The 15655-nt window shown below is 41.7% G+C and overlaps 1 protein-coding gene across 2 annotated transcripts in view; it reads right to left on the bottom strand.

Moving 5' to 3' along the window:
- The window catches only part of LOC110513199 (netrin receptor DCC), a 607044-nt gene that overhangs the window by 116038 nt on the left and 475351 nt on the right, over positions 1-15655 (bottom strand). For both annotated transcript variants that reach the window (XM_036976621.2, XM_036976622.2), the window contains exons 19-20: positions 8111-8218; positions 3756-3950 (exon numbers count right to left, since the gene is read on the bottom strand). In XM_036976621.2, coding sequence (XP_036832516.2) covers positions 3756-3950; positions 8111-8218 — 303 coding nt within the window. The remainder of the gene's footprint in view (positions 1-3755; positions 3951-8110; positions 8219-15655) is intronic.

The following is a 15655-nucleotide window of genomic DNA, read 5'->3' as shown; positions in this document are numbered from 1 at the left end:
ACGTCTTTTTAGGCATTTCCATTGAAGAATGGCCGTAAGGGACCATATATAGCAAGTGGTCACATGGTGTCTCCCGCAGAAAATCTCGCGTAAAATAGTGAGGTAGCCATTTTTCCAATCGCTTCTTATGAGAAACCAATTGCCTCAACGAATATATTATTGAATATATATGTTAAAAACACCTTGAGGATGGATCCTAAACAACGTTTGCCGTGTTTCTGTCGATGTTATGGAGCAAATTTTGAAAAAAGTTTGGCGTTATAGTTGCAGCATTTTCCGGTCGATTTCTCAGCCAAGCATGATGAAGAAACGGGAGCTATTTCGCCTACAAAAATAATATTTTTGGAAAAAAGGAACATTTGCTATCTAACTGGGAGTCTCCTGAGTGAAAGCATGTGAAGTTCTTCAAAGGTAATTTGGTTGCTTTTCTTATTTTCGTGAAAATGTTGCCTGCTGCCAGCAGAGCTAGCATAGCATTATGCCATGATGAACTTACACAAATGCTTGTCTAGCGTTGGCTGCAACGCATATTTAGAAAATCTGAGATGACAGTGTTGTTAACAAAAGGCTAAGCTTGTGTTTGAATATATTTATTTCATTTCATTTGCGATTTTCATGAATAGGAAAAGTATTTATGTCCGCTGCGTCATGCTAATTCGTTTGAGGCTATGATTACGCTCCCGGATCCGGGATTGCTCGTCGCAAGAGGTTAACCGCTGCTTGGTCCTTTTTTGGTGGGTTCTTCTGTCACGTTCGTCGCAAGGATCAGACAAAGGTGCAGCGTGGTATGCGTAAATTCTTCTTTATTGAAGAACGAAACACTGAACAAACTAACAAAACGAACCGTGAAGCTATATGGATAGTGCAGACAGGCAACTAAACATAGGACAAGAACCCACCAACACAGAAGGGAAAATAGCTACCTAAATATGATCCCCAATCAGAGACAACGATAAACAGCTGCCTCTGATTGGGAACCATATCAGTCCACCATAGACATACAAATTACCTAGACCTACAAAACCCTAGACATACAAAAACCCTACACAATACAAAAACTAGCATACCCACCCTCGTCACACCCTGACATAACCAAAATATAAAGAAAACAGAGATATCTAAGGTCAGAGCGTGACAGATCTACTTGGGACCTCAGCGTTCACTGTTCACTGTGTGCAACGGATGCTAAACAGCACATTAATTAATGTTCTCCTGCAGGACTAGATTAGCGGGGGAGATGCTACTTAGCGTTAGCTCGTTTTCCTTGACCTAAAGTGATGAAGTAGCATTGGCACAGCGTTAGCTCGTTTCCCTTAGCCTACAGTGATGTTGTAGCATAAGCACAGCATTGGCCCGTTTCCCTTGACCTACAGTTATAAAGTAGCATTAGCACTTTTTCCCTTAACCTACAGTGATGAAGTCACATTAGCACAGCATTAGCTTGTTTCCCTTAACCTACAGTGATGAAGTAGCATTAGCACAGCGTTAGCTCGTTTCCCTTAACCTACAGTGATGAAGTAGCATTAGCACAGCGGTAGCTCGTTTCCATTGACCTACAAGTGATGAAGTAGCATTAGCACAGCGTTAGCTCATTTCCCTTAACCTACAGTGATGAAGTAGCATTAGCACAGCGTTAGCTCATTTCCATTGACCTACAGTGATGAAGACAAACAGCGTGCTAACGCGACTGGATCTAACTTCAGAAATTATTCAGTCTTTGACATTTTCCACATTTTGTTGTGTTACAGCCTGAATTTACAGCCATAATACAGCCATAACATCAAAGTGGATTTAAAAGCAGAAATGTCTTGAGTTAATAATTATTTAACCCCATTTGTTATGTCAAGCCTAAATAAGTTCAAGAGTAAAACTTTGCTTAACAAGTCACACAATAAGTTGCATGCAATAATAGTGTTTAACATGATTTCTGAGTGACTACCCCACCTCTGTACCCCACACATACAATTATCTGTATGGTCCCTCAGTGGAGCAGTGAATTTCAAACACAGATTCAACCACAAAGACCAGGGAGGTTTTTCCAATTCCTCGTAAAGAAGGGCTCCTATTGGTAGATTTAAAAAAATTAAAATACAAAAGCAGACATTGAATATCCATTTGAGTGAAGTTATCAATTACACGTTGGATGGTGTATAAATTCCACCCAGTCATTACAAAGATACAGGTGTCCTTCCTAACTCAGTTGCCAGAGAGGAAGGAAACCGCTCAGAGTTTTCACAATGAGGCCAATGGTGACTTTAAAACAGTTACAGAGTTTAATGGCTGTGATAGATGAAAACTGAGGATGGATCAACAACACTGTAGTTACTCCACAATACTAACCTAAATGACAGCGTGAAAAGAATGAAGTCTGTACAGAATACAAATATTCCAATACAAGGCACTAAAGTAATAAAATAATGTGGCAAAGCAATTACGTTTTTGTCTTAAATACAATGTGTTATGTTTGGGGCAAATCCATTACAACACGTTACTGAGAATCATTCTCCATATTTTCAAGCATAGTGGTGGCTGCATCATGTTATGGGTATGCTTGTCATTATTAAGGACTGGGGAGTTTGTCAGGAAAAAAAAATAAACGGAATTGAGTTAAGTACAGGCTAAATCCTAGTAGAAAACCTGGTTCAGTCTGCTTTCCACCAGACAATGAGAGATGACTTTACCTTTCAGCAGGATAATAACCTAAAACACGAGGGCACATATACACTGGAGTTGCTTACCAAGAAGACAGTGATTGTCCCTGAGTGGCTGGGACTGAAATCCACTTGAAAATCTATGGCAAGACCTGAATATGATTCTCTAGCAATGATCAACAATCCATTTGACAGAGATTATAATGGGCAAATGTTGTACAATCCAGGAGTGGAAAGCTCTTAGAGACTTACCCAGAAAGACTCACAGCTGTAATCGCTGACAAAGATGCTTCTACAAAAGTATTGACTCAGGGCTGTGAATACTTATATAAATGAGATATTTTCTGTATTTAATTTTCAAAAAACATTTGCAAAACCTTCTAAAATTATGTTTTGACTTTGTCATTATCGGGTATTGTGAAGATGGTTGAGAAAATGTTTTATTAAATCTATTTTGAAATCAGGTTGTAACACAACAAAATGTGGAATTGGTTAATTATGAATACTATGAATAGTTTCTGAAGGCACTGTAAACTACACCTCACGACTTCTGAGTAACACCAAAGTACCAAGCGTGGCCAATATTATTGATTGTTTATTTACAAGCAAAACATGATGGGTGGAAAGAAATCATGTCAGAGGCTAGCTGGGAATAACAGGTGTGGATGGAACCATAAATAAATCCTGGTTGGAGGATGGCCAGAATCAAGAGGAAATAATTAGTGAGAGACTCCTCCATCTGGGAATCAGGACTGGATGTGAGGATGAGAGAAGGCAGTTAACGGGACTGGATGTGAGGATGAGAGAAGGCAGTTAACTGGACTGGATGTGAGGATGAGAGAAGGCAGATAACGGGACTGGATGTGAGGATGAGAGAAGGCAGTTAACGGGACTAAGAGGGGGGGTTGAGAGGAAAAAGGTAGTTAACTGATAGGCTGAAAGCAACTGTGAGAAAGGTTAACGATAGGCTGAAAGCAACTGTGAGAAAGGTTAACGATAGGCTGAAAGCAACTGTGAGAAAGGTTAACGTTAGGCTGAAAGCAACTGTGAGAAAGGTTAACGATAGGCTGAAAGCAACTGTGAGAAAGACTGCTCATCCCGTACCTTTGTTAGTCCTGAAGTGGATGGGGTCTGACAGGGGACCCACTCCCTTGGCATTCTTAGCCTGGATCCTGAAGTAGTAGACTGTGTCCAGGTTCAGGTCCATCACCTGGTGGGTCAGACGGTCTCCACTGATACTCTCCATTACCCAGTCATCAATAGGCATGTTCTTATCCAGGGTGTAGTACAGGATATAGCCTGGTAGAGAAACAACACACAGAGGAAGACTGATTAACCCTAACCGTAACCCAGTCATCTATAGGCATGTTCTTATCCAGGGTGTAGTACAAGAAATAGCCTGGTGTGTTAGAAAGATAACAACACAGAGAGAGTCTAAGTAACAACCCTTGACAATTACTATAGGAGTTGACAAGACAGCACAAAACAGATCTGTGACCAGGCTAGAGTTCTGTCCAGTGTAGAACAAGATGTAGCCTGGCAGGTCACAAAGACAATACAACACACCCGCTGAGGAATCATCCCCGCTGCAACAACTGTTTGGGTTTACTTCTCTTTTTAATTTTATGCTCTTAGTCATGTTCCAGGGAACCTTACGTCATTCTATTGCACACGAGCTGAGTCATGTAGTCTACAGACCTCTACATCATAACAGAATCAACAGGTAGCTGAGTCATGTAGTCTACAGTCTACAGAATCAACAGCGGTATCTTCACAATTAGTGTTATTTTCATTGTTTACAAGTAATCACTAGAGACATTATACACCAGGAGAGAATATGTGGAACACAAGAAATTAAGATTCAGTACGATGAGCAGAGCTAACCTGATACCCTACAGGTCATTCAGTACGACGAGCAGAGTTTACCTGATACCCTACAGGTCATTCAGTACGATGAGCAGAGCTACCCTACAGGTCATTCAGTATGATGAGCAGAGATAACCTGACACCCTACAGGTCATTCAGTACGATGAGCAGAGATAACCTGATACCCTACAGGTCATTCAGTACGATGAGCAGAGATAACCTGATACCTTCCAGGTCATTCAGTACGACGAGCAGAGATAACCTGATACCCTACAGGTCATTCAGTACGATGAGCAGAGATAACCTGATACCCTACAGGTCATTCAGTACGATGAGCAGAGATAACCTTATACCCTACAGGTCATTCAGTACGACGAGCAGAGATAACCTGATACCTTCCAGGTCATTCAGTACGACGAGCAGAGATAACCTGATACCTTCCAGGTCATTCAGTATGACGAGCAGAGATAACCTGATACCTTCCAGGTCATTCAGTACGACGAGCAGAGATAACCTAATACCTTCCAGGTCATTCAGTACGACGAGCAGAGATAACCTGATACATTCCAGGTCATTCAATACGACGAGCAGAGATAACCTGATACCTTCCAGGTCATTCAGTACGACGAGCAGAGATAACCTGATACCTTCCAGGACATTCAGTACGATGAGCAAGAAATAACCTGATACCTTCCAGGTCATTCAGCCTTAAAACAGTCTTTAAAGATTTCAGTAGAAGCCTGGTATTTGACTGACTGTATCCCAAAGGACAGATTGACTGACTGTGTTCCCACATAGTTAGTGTGGAGAGCAGGGAACAAGGAAACAGCATCCATCTACCACACACACCGTTCTGTCCACAGGGAGCACTCTATTGGCCGTAGTCTGACTTCAGTCGTCATCAGGATCATTACTGGAGACTGATTTACAACATTGAGGAGAGGAGAAGGGTGGAGAGGAGAAGGAGAGAATGGGGGAGGGGGGAATAGGGGAGGAAAAGGGGGGTAGGGTGGGGGAAGAGGAAGGGTGGAGGAAGAGGAATGGAGGGGGAGGAGGGGAAGAGAGGAAGGGAGGAGCAGGGGAGGAGAGGAAGGGAAGGGAGGGGGAGTGGAGGAGAGGAAGGGAGGAAAGGAGGGGTGGAGAAGGAGAGGAAGGGAGGGGGGGGGAGGAGGACTATGGGTCTTCTATGGGAGAAGGGGAGGGTAGTGCTTGGGTCCAAGGTGGAGACAGTAACAGTACTTTAGACTAGATAAAGGGTACAGGGCGGAGACAGTAACACTACTATAGACTAGATAAAGGGTACAGGATGGAGACAGTAACAGTACTATAGACTAGATAAAGTGTACAGGGTGGAGACAGTAACAGTACTATAGACTAGATAAAGGGTACAGGGTGGAGACAGTAACAGTACTACAGACTAGATAAAGGGTACAGGGTGGAGACAGTAACAGTACTATAGACTAGATAAAGGGTCCAGGGTGGAGACAGTAACAGTACTATAGACTAGATAAAGGGTCCAGGGTGGAGAGAGTAACAGTACTATAGACTAGATAAAGGGTCCAGGGTGGAGACAGTAACAGTACTATAGACTAGATAAAGGGTCCAGGGTGGAGACAGTACTATAGACTAGATAAAGGGTCCAGGGTGGAGACAGTAACAGTACTATAGACTAGATAAAGTGTCCAGGGTGGAGACAGTACTATAGACTAGATAAAGGGTCCAGGGTGGAGACAGTAACAGTACTATAGACTAGATAAAGGGTCCAGGATGGAGACAGTAACACTACTATAGACTAGATAAAGGGTCCAGGGTGGAGACAGTACTATAGACTAGATAAAGGGTACAGGGTGGAGACAGTAACAGTACTATAGACTAGATAAAGGGTCCAGGGTGGAGACAGTAACAGTACTATAGACTAGATAAAGGGTCCAGGGTGGAGACAGTAACAGTACTATAGACTAGATAAAGGGTCCAGGGTGGAGACAGTAACAGTACTATAGACTAGATAAAGTGTCCAGGGTGGAGACAGTAACAGTACTATAGACTAGATAAAGGGTCCAGGGTGGAGACAGTAACAGTACTATAGACTAGATAAAGGGTACAGGGTGGAGACAGTAACAGTACTATAGACTAGATAACGGGTCCAGGGTGGAGACAGTAACAGTACTATAGACTAGATAAAGGGTCCAGAGTAGAGACAGTAACAGTACTATAGACTAGATAAAGTGTCCAGGGTGGAGACAGTAACAGTACTATAGACTCAATAAAGGGTCCAGGGTGGAGACAGTACTATAGACTAGATACAGGGTACAGGGTGGAGACAGTAACACTACTATAGACTAGATAAAGGGTCCAGGGTGGAGACAGTAACAGTACTATAGACTAGATAAAGGGTCCAGGATGGAGACAGTAACAGTACTATAGACTAGATAAAGGGTCCAGGGTGGAGACAGTACTATAGACTAGATAAAGGGTACAGGGTAGAGACAGTAACAGTACTATAGACTAGATAAAGGGTCCAGGGTGGAGACAGTAACAGTACTATAGACTAGATAAAGGGTCCAGGGTGGAGACAGTAACAGTACTATAGACTAGATAAAGGGTACAGGGTGGAGACAGTAACAGTACTATAGACTAGATAAAGGGTCCAGGGTGGAGACAGTACTATAGACTAGATAAAGGGTACAGGGTAGAGACAATAACAGTACTATAGACTAGATAAAGGGTCCAGGGTGGAGACAGTAACAGTACTATAGACTAGATAAAGGGTCCAGGGTGGAGACAGTAACAGTACTATAGACTAGATAAAGGGTCCAGGGTGGAGACAGTAACAGTACTATAGACTAGATAAAGGGTCCAGGGTGGAGACAGTAACAGTACTATAGACTAGATAAAGGGTCCAGGGTGGAGACAGTAACAGTACTATAGACTAGATAAAGGGTCCAGGGTGGAGACAGTAACAGTACTATAGACTAGATAAAGGGTCCAGGGTGGAGACAGTAACAGTACTATAGACTAGATAAAGGGTACAGGGTGGAGACAGTACTATAGACTAGATAAAGTGTCCAGGGTGGAGACAGTACTATAGACTAGATAAAGGGTCCAGGGTGGAGACAGTAACAGTACTATAGACTAGATAAAGGGTCCAGGGTGGAGACAGTAACAGTACTACAGACTAGATAAAGGGTCCAGGATGGAGACAGTACTATAGACTAGATAAAGGGTCCAGGGTGGAGACAGTACTATAGACTAGATAAAGGGTCCAGGGTGGAGACAGTAACAGTACTATAGACTAGATAAAGGGTCCAGGATGGAGACAGTAACAGTACTATAGACTAGATAAAGGGTCCAGGGTGGAGACAGTACTATAGACTAGATAAAGGGTCCAGGGTGGAGACAGTAACAGTACTATAGACTAGATAAAGGGTCCAGGATGGAGACAGTAACAGTACTATAGACTAGATAAAGGGTCCAGGGTGGAGACAGTAACAGTACTATAGACTAGATAAAGGGTCCAGGGTGGAGACAGTAACAGTACTATAGACTAGATAAAGGGTCCAGGGTGGAGACAGTAATAGTACTTCTGTTCTTACCCATGATCCGTCCGTTAGTCTCCATTGGGGGTTGCCAGCTAATCAGAATAGCTCTGGGTCTCCCCTCACGACTGATTACCGTCAGGTCCTTGGGGGCGGAGCTGGGAGCTGTCAGCCAATCAGGATAGGAGAGAAACAGGAAATAAAGGGTCAGAGGTCAAGTTTATACCACAAACAACATCAGTCCTAATTCTGTCATCACGTCATCACACATTGATGCTGATTTGAGGATTAATTAATCCTGAGGTTTAATTAATCCCGAGGTTGAATTAATCCTGAGGTTGAATTAATCCTGAGGTTTATTTAATCCTGAGGTTTAATTAATCCCGAGGTTTAATTAATCCTGAGGTCTAATTAATCCCGAGGTTGAATTAATCCTGAGGTTGAATTAATCCTGAGGTTGAATTGTATCCTCTAAGTACAGTAAACTGCCACAGCACCTCATGCATTGTCCTTAAAGGTGGACTCGGTGAAACGGCGTTGCTACGAGCAGCACCACAGATATTTAGACGAGAGAGATGCGAGACAGTCACACACACTACTAAATCTGTACATGTGCACACGGGTTCGCTTCACGCTGTTCACAGCCTGGTAGCCAGGGCATGAAAACAGAGGACAAGTTGAGCATCGCGCTTCACCGCTCTTCGTTGTCGCAGAAATGTACCCATGCTGTTTATTTTCTGTATCTATGTCATATCGTGGCGTTTAATTGGCCAGACATAAAGGGGCCAATGGCAACAAACGATAGCAACCAGATGATCGCCAGCTGATCTCTCGTTAAACCATCAATAAGTGCTATATTCACCTACACAGCTGATCTCCGTTACAACCATTATTGGTCACCTGATTATCTCTCCCTACAAGATGATGTGGGTGTTATCTTAGTCCTCCTTGTTACCAAAAGGCTGTTCTGATACGTTCAGCAGCTGCTGGATTTTATCATAGGAATAGTTTCATCCTGCTTGTTGAGCAGACTTAGTGCGGGTTTAGCTATTTGACAATCATTCAACTGAAATAATGTATTTCCTCATTTACCACGGCAAATCTACTGCGGCAATTTACCCCGACACGTTGTGAACACGTTGTAAACACTTTGTAAACACGTTGTAAACCCTTTGTGAACACGTTGTAAACACGTTGTAAACATGTTGTAAACACTTTGTAAACCCTTTGTAAACACATTGTAAACACGTTGTAAACACGTTGTAAACACTTTGTAAACCCTTTGTAAACACATTGTAAACACGTTGTAAACACGTTGTAAACACGTTGTAAACACGTTGTAAACACTTTGTAAACACTTTGTAAACCCTTTGTAAACACATTGTAAACACATTGTAAACCCTTTGTAAACACATTGTAAACACGTGGTAAACATGTTGTAAACACGTTGTAAACATATTTTGTAAACACTTTGTAAACCCTTTGTAAACACATTGTAAACACATTGTAAACCCTTAGTAAACACATTGTAAACACGTTGTAAAAATGTTGTAAACACGTTGAAAACACTTTGTAAACACTTTGTAAACCCTTTGTAAACACATTGTAAACACATTGTAAACACGTTGTAAACACATTGTAAACACATTGTAAACACGTTGTAAACACTTTGTAAACACGTTGTAAACACGCTGTAAACACTTTGTAAACCCTTTGTAAAAACATTGTGAACACATTGTAAACCCTTTGTGAACACGTTGTGAACACGTTGTAAACACGTTGTAAACATGTTGTAAACACGTTTTAAACACGTTGTAAACATGTTGTAAACACGTTGTAAACACGTTGTAAACACATTGTAAAAACGTTGTAAAAACTTTGTAAACACGTTGTAAACACGTTGTAAACACATTGTAAACACATTGTAAACACGTTGTAAACACTTTGTAAACACGTTGTAAACACGTTGTAAACACTTTGTAAACCCTTTGTAAAAACATTGTGAACACATTGTAAACCCTTTGTGAACACGTTGTGAACACGTTGTAAACACGTTGTAAACATGTTGTAAACACGTTTTAAACACGTTGTAAACACGTTGTAAACATGTTGTAAACACGTTGTAAACACTTTGCAAACACGTTGTAAACACGTTGTGAACACGTTGTAAACACATTGTAAACACGTTGTAAACACATTGTAAACACGTTGTAAACACTTTCTAAACACGTTGTAAACACGTTGTAAACACGTTGTGAACACGTTGTAAACACGTTGTAAACATGTTGTAAACACGTTTTAAACACGTTGTAAACACGTTGTAAACATGTTGTAAACACGTTGTAAACACGTTGTAAACACATTGTAAAAACGTTGTAAACACTTTGTAAACACGTTGTAAACACGTTGTAAACACATTGTAAACACATTGTAAACACGTTGTAAACACTTTGTAAACACGTTGTAAACACGTTGTAAACACTTTGTAAACCCTTTGTAAAAACATTGTGAACACATTGTAAACCCTTTGTGAACACGTTGTGAACACGTTGTAAACACGTTGTAAACATGTTGTAAACACGTTTTAAACACGTTGTAAACACGTTGTAAACATGTTGTAAACACGTTGTAAACACTTTGCAAACACGTTGTAAACACGTTGTGAACACGTTGTAAACACATTGTAAACACGTTGTAAACACATTGTAAACACGTTGTAAACACTTTGTAAACACGTTGTAAACACGTTGTAAACACGTTGTGAACACGTTGTAAACACGTTGTAAACATGTTGTAAACACATTTTAAACACGTTGTAAACACGTTCTAAACATGTTGTAAACACGTTGTAAACACGTTGTAAACACATTGTAAAAACGTTGTAAACACTTTGTAAACACGTTGTAAACACGTTGTAAACACGGTGTAAACACATTGTAAACACGTTGTAAACACGTTCTAAACATGTTGTAAACACGTTGTGAACACGTTGTGAACACGTTGTAAACACGTTGTAAACACGTTGTAAACACGTTGTAAACACGGTGTAAACACATTGTAAACACGTTGTAAACACATTGTAAACACGTTGTAAACACATTGTAAACACGTTGTAAACACGTTGTGAACACGTTGTAAACACGTTGTGAACACGTTGTAAACACGATGTGAACACGTTGTAAACATGTTGTAAACACGTTGTAAACACGTTGTAAACACATTGTAAACACGTTGTAAACACGTTGTAAACACGTTGTAAACACATTGTAATCACGTTTTAAACACGTTGTAAACACTTTGTAAACACATTGTAAACACGATGTAAACACGATGTGAACACGTTGTAAACACGATGTGAACACGTTGTAAACATGTTGTAAACACGATGTGAACACGTTGTAAACATGTTGTAAACACGATGTGAACACGTTGTATGAAGGAAAACTAATGGTGTAGCCAACTAATATTATTGTATTTGTTTCTGTTATTGTATTTCTGTTATTGTATTACTGTATTTGTTTCTGTTATTGTATTTCTGCTATTGTATTATTGTATTTAAAATAAAATGGTCTGACATGGTCATTTCTTATCAAGAACAGAGGTAAAATATCCCTGGACACTCCGTATATAAAATGTGTAACGATTTTAAATATATTTTTTTTAACCTTTATTTAACTAGAAAAGTCAGTTAATTAAGAACACATTCTTATTTACTATGACGACCTACACTGGCCAAACCCGGATGACGCTGGGCCAATTGTGCGCCGCCCTATGGGACTCCCAACCATGGCCAGTTGTGATACGGCAGGGTAGCTAGTGGTTAGAGTGTAGGGGGTAGGCAGGGTAGCCTAGTGGTAAGAATGTTGGACTAGTAACCGGAAGGTTGCAAGTTTAAACCCACGAGCTGACAAGGTACAAATCTGTCGTTCTGCCCCTGAACAGGCAGGTTAACCCACTGTTCCTAGGCCGTCATTGAAAATAAGAAATTGTTCTTAACTGACTTGCCTAGTTAAATAAATACAAAATAAAATTGTCCTGTACTTGCTTAGTTAAATAAAGGTTTATAATAATAATACAGCATGGAATTGAACCAGGGTCTGTAGTGACGCCTCAAGCACTGAGCTGCAATGCCTTAGACCGCTGTGCCACTCGGGAGCCCAACAAATCAAGTCAATTGTAACTGAGTTATAGAATGTATTATTTTTTAATCAAATGTAGCTATGTTATTTTGGTATACAGGGCATTCGGAAAGTATTCAGACCCCTTGACTTTTTCCATATTTTCCTGATTCTAAAATGGATACAATTGTTTTTTTTCCCTCATCAATCTACACACATGAGCCCATAATGACATTTCAAAAAACAGGTTTTTAGACATTTTTGCAAATGTTTTAAAAATACAAAAATGGAAATTTTATATTTACATAAGTATTCAGAACCTTTACTCAGTACTTTGTTGAAGCACCTTTGGCAGTGATTACGGCCTTGAGTCTTCTTGGGTATAACACTACAAGCTTGGCACACCTGTATTTGGGGAGTTCCTCCCATTCTTCTTTGCAGATCCTCTCAAACTCTGTCAGGTTGGATGGGGAGCGTCGCTGCACAGCTATTTTCAGGTCTCTTCAGAGATGTTCGATCAGGTTCAAGTCCGGGCTCTGGCTGGGCCACTGAAGGACATTCAGAGACTTGTCCCGAAGCCACTCCTGCAATGTCTTGGCTGTGTGTTTAGGGTCACAGTCCTGTTGGAAGGTGAACTTTCGCCCCAGTCTGAGGTCCTGAGCGCTCTGGACCAGGTTTTCATCAGGAATCTCTCTGTACTTTGCTCTGTTAATCTTTCCCAAGTTCCTGACTAGTCTCCCAGTCCCTGCCGCTGAAAAACATCCCCACAGCATGATGCTGACACCACCATGCTTCACCGTAGGGATGGTGCCAGATTTCTCCAGACCAAAGTGTTCGAAGTGTTCAATCTTGGTTTCATCAGACCAGAGAATCCTGTTTCTCATGGTCTGAGAGTCTTTAGGTGTCTTTTGGTAAACTCCAAGCAGGCTGTCATGTACCTTTTACTGAGGAGTGTCTTCCATCTGGCCACTTTACCATAAAGGCCTGATTAGTGGAGTAGTGCAGAGATGGTTGTCCTTCTGGAAGGTTCTCCCATCGCCACCTCCCTGACCAAGGCCCTTCGCCCCCGATTGCTCAGTTTGGCCGGGCGGCCAAAAAGGATGAGTGTTGGTGGTTCCAAACTTCTTCCATTTAAGAATGATGGAGACCACTGTGTTCTTGGGGACTTTCAATGCTGCAGAATTTTTTTTAACCTTCCCCAGATCTGTGCCTCGACACAAACCTGTCTCGGAGCTGTCAACTGTGGGACCTTATATAGACAGGTGTTTGCCTTTCCAAATCATGTAGCCTGCTGGATCACCGAGATCTGCCTGACCTGACCCTGAGCCCGCCTGCTGGATTACTGACCTCTGCCTAACCTGACCCTGAGCCCGCCTGCTGGATCACCGGGATCTGCCTGACCTGACCCTGACCCTGCCTGCTGTCCTGTACCTTCCACCCTCTCTGGATTATTGACCCCTGCCTTGACCTGTCCTTTGCCTGCCGTGACCTGTTGTTTGCCTGCCTTGACCTGTCCTTTGCCTGCCTTGACCTGTCCTTTGCCTGCCTTGACCTGTCCTTTGCCTGCCTTGACCTGTCGTTTGTCTGCCTTGACCTGTCGTTTGCCTGTTTTAAAGAATAAACTTCTGTTTTCTTCAACACTGTGCGTCAAACCTTAAAACGTGGTCGTTTTTTTTCTTAAGTTTATTTTTTGGTTGCCAGTTTGCTTTAACACACAGGTCCATGTAATCTCCAGTTGAATGAAATCCAATGGTAATGTTACACAGTGCTTCATTCCTCCTGCTGGTTGCAACGCTCCCCAGGAGACCTTCTAACAACACAGTCTGTTATTGGCTAAACAAAAGGGAATTGTAAAAAAACATGTGTCTCTCTGTAATGAAACGTGATCTGTGGACAGGATTCCCTGATTGCAGCATGAACATATACTCCGAAAGGGTTCTTAGGCTGTCCCCATAGGAGAACCCTTTTTAGTTCCAGGTAGAACCCTTTTTAGTTCCAGGTATAACCCTTTTTAGTTCCGGGAAGAACCCCTTTTTACTTACAGGTAGAAGAAGTATTTTGGATTCCATGTAGAACCCTCTGTGGAAAGGGTTCTACCAGGAAGTGGAAAGGGTTCTACCTGGAACTAAAAAGGGTTCTACCAGGAAGTGGGAAGGGTTCTACCTGGAACTAAAGAGGGTTCTACCAGGAAGTGGGACGGGTTCTACCTGGAACTAAAGAGGGTTCTACCAGGAAGTGGGACGGGTTCTACCTGGAACTAAAAAGGGTTCCTCAAATGGTTCTCCTATGGGGACAGTGGAAGAATCCTTGTAGGTTCTAGACAGCATCTTTTTTTTTCTGAGTGTATCTTGCACACGTTCTGAGACCAACACTCTCCGCTGAAAACAACTAAATTATGAAACTAAATTAAACATCAAAATCTTTGTTTGAAAAGTACTACCCCAGGACTTCCAATCCAACAAACAGTTGGAGTGGTTGTGTGGTTTTTATTTAAACGTTTGAATTAATAACTAGGTTTGTTCTTACATCAAAGCATTTTCATATGTTCCTGTGTGTCCATTCCCACACCATAAAAGGCACAGTGGTGCATCAAAAGTAGTGCTCTATATAGGGGATAGGGTTTAATTTGGGACACACAAGTGTGTTACACCAAAAGGGAACTGGCATTGACTTTGATTAAGTGGCTGATACAACAGAGCTTTTCCACAGCAGCACATTACACTAAAAAGCATAGAATGTCAATGCATTTCTAAAAGAGGATTGGGTTGACAAATGAATGTAGACATTTAGAAAGTACACGCTGTACTATTTCATAAGAATAATTGGAGTAGCAGCGAATACATATAATTTAGTGGTGATGACAGGCTGTGGAAGTTATTTTTCACAGAGAGAGAGAGAGAGAGAGAGAGAGAGACAAAAGGCAAGGTCAAAATGGTGAGAAAGAGAGAGACAGAGAGAGAGAGAGAGGGAGAGAGACAGAGAGGGAGAGAGAGGGAGAGAGACAGAGAGACAGAGACAGAGAGAGAGAGAGAGAGAGGGAGAGAGAGAGAGAGAGAGAGAGAGAGAGACAGAGAGAGAGAGAGACACAGATAGAGAGACAGAGAGAGAGAGACAGAGACAGAGAGAGAGACAGAGAGAGAGAGAGAGAGAGAGAGAGAGAGAGAGACAGAGACAGAGAGAGACAGAGAGAGAGAGAGAGAGACAGAGAGAGAGACAGAGAAAGAGAGGAGAGGTCAAGAGAAAGAGAGAGAGAGAGAGAGAGATAAAGGAGACAGAGAGAGAGAGAGAGATAAAGGAGACAGAGACAGGGTGTGATAGATACTGTAGACAGAGAGAGAGATAAAGGAGACAGAGACAGGGTGTGATAGATACTGTAGATAGAGAGAGAGATAAAGGAGACAGAGACAGGGTGTGATAGATACTGTAGATAGAGAGAGAGATAAAGGAGACAGAGACAGGGTGTGATAGATACTGTAGATAGAGA

This window comes from Oncorhynchus mykiss, chromosome 5 (genome assembly GCF_057628025.1).
Source record: "Oncorhynchus mykiss isolate SJ-2025 chromosome 5, ASM5762802v1, whole genome shotgun sequence".
Lineage (NCBI taxonomy): Eukaryota > Metazoa > Chordata > Actinopteri > Salmoniformes > Salmonidae > Oncorhynchus > Oncorhynchus mykiss.
The sequence above is the reverse complement of the archived record's forward strand: the minus strand, read 5'-3'. Positions and strand labels throughout refer to the sequence as shown.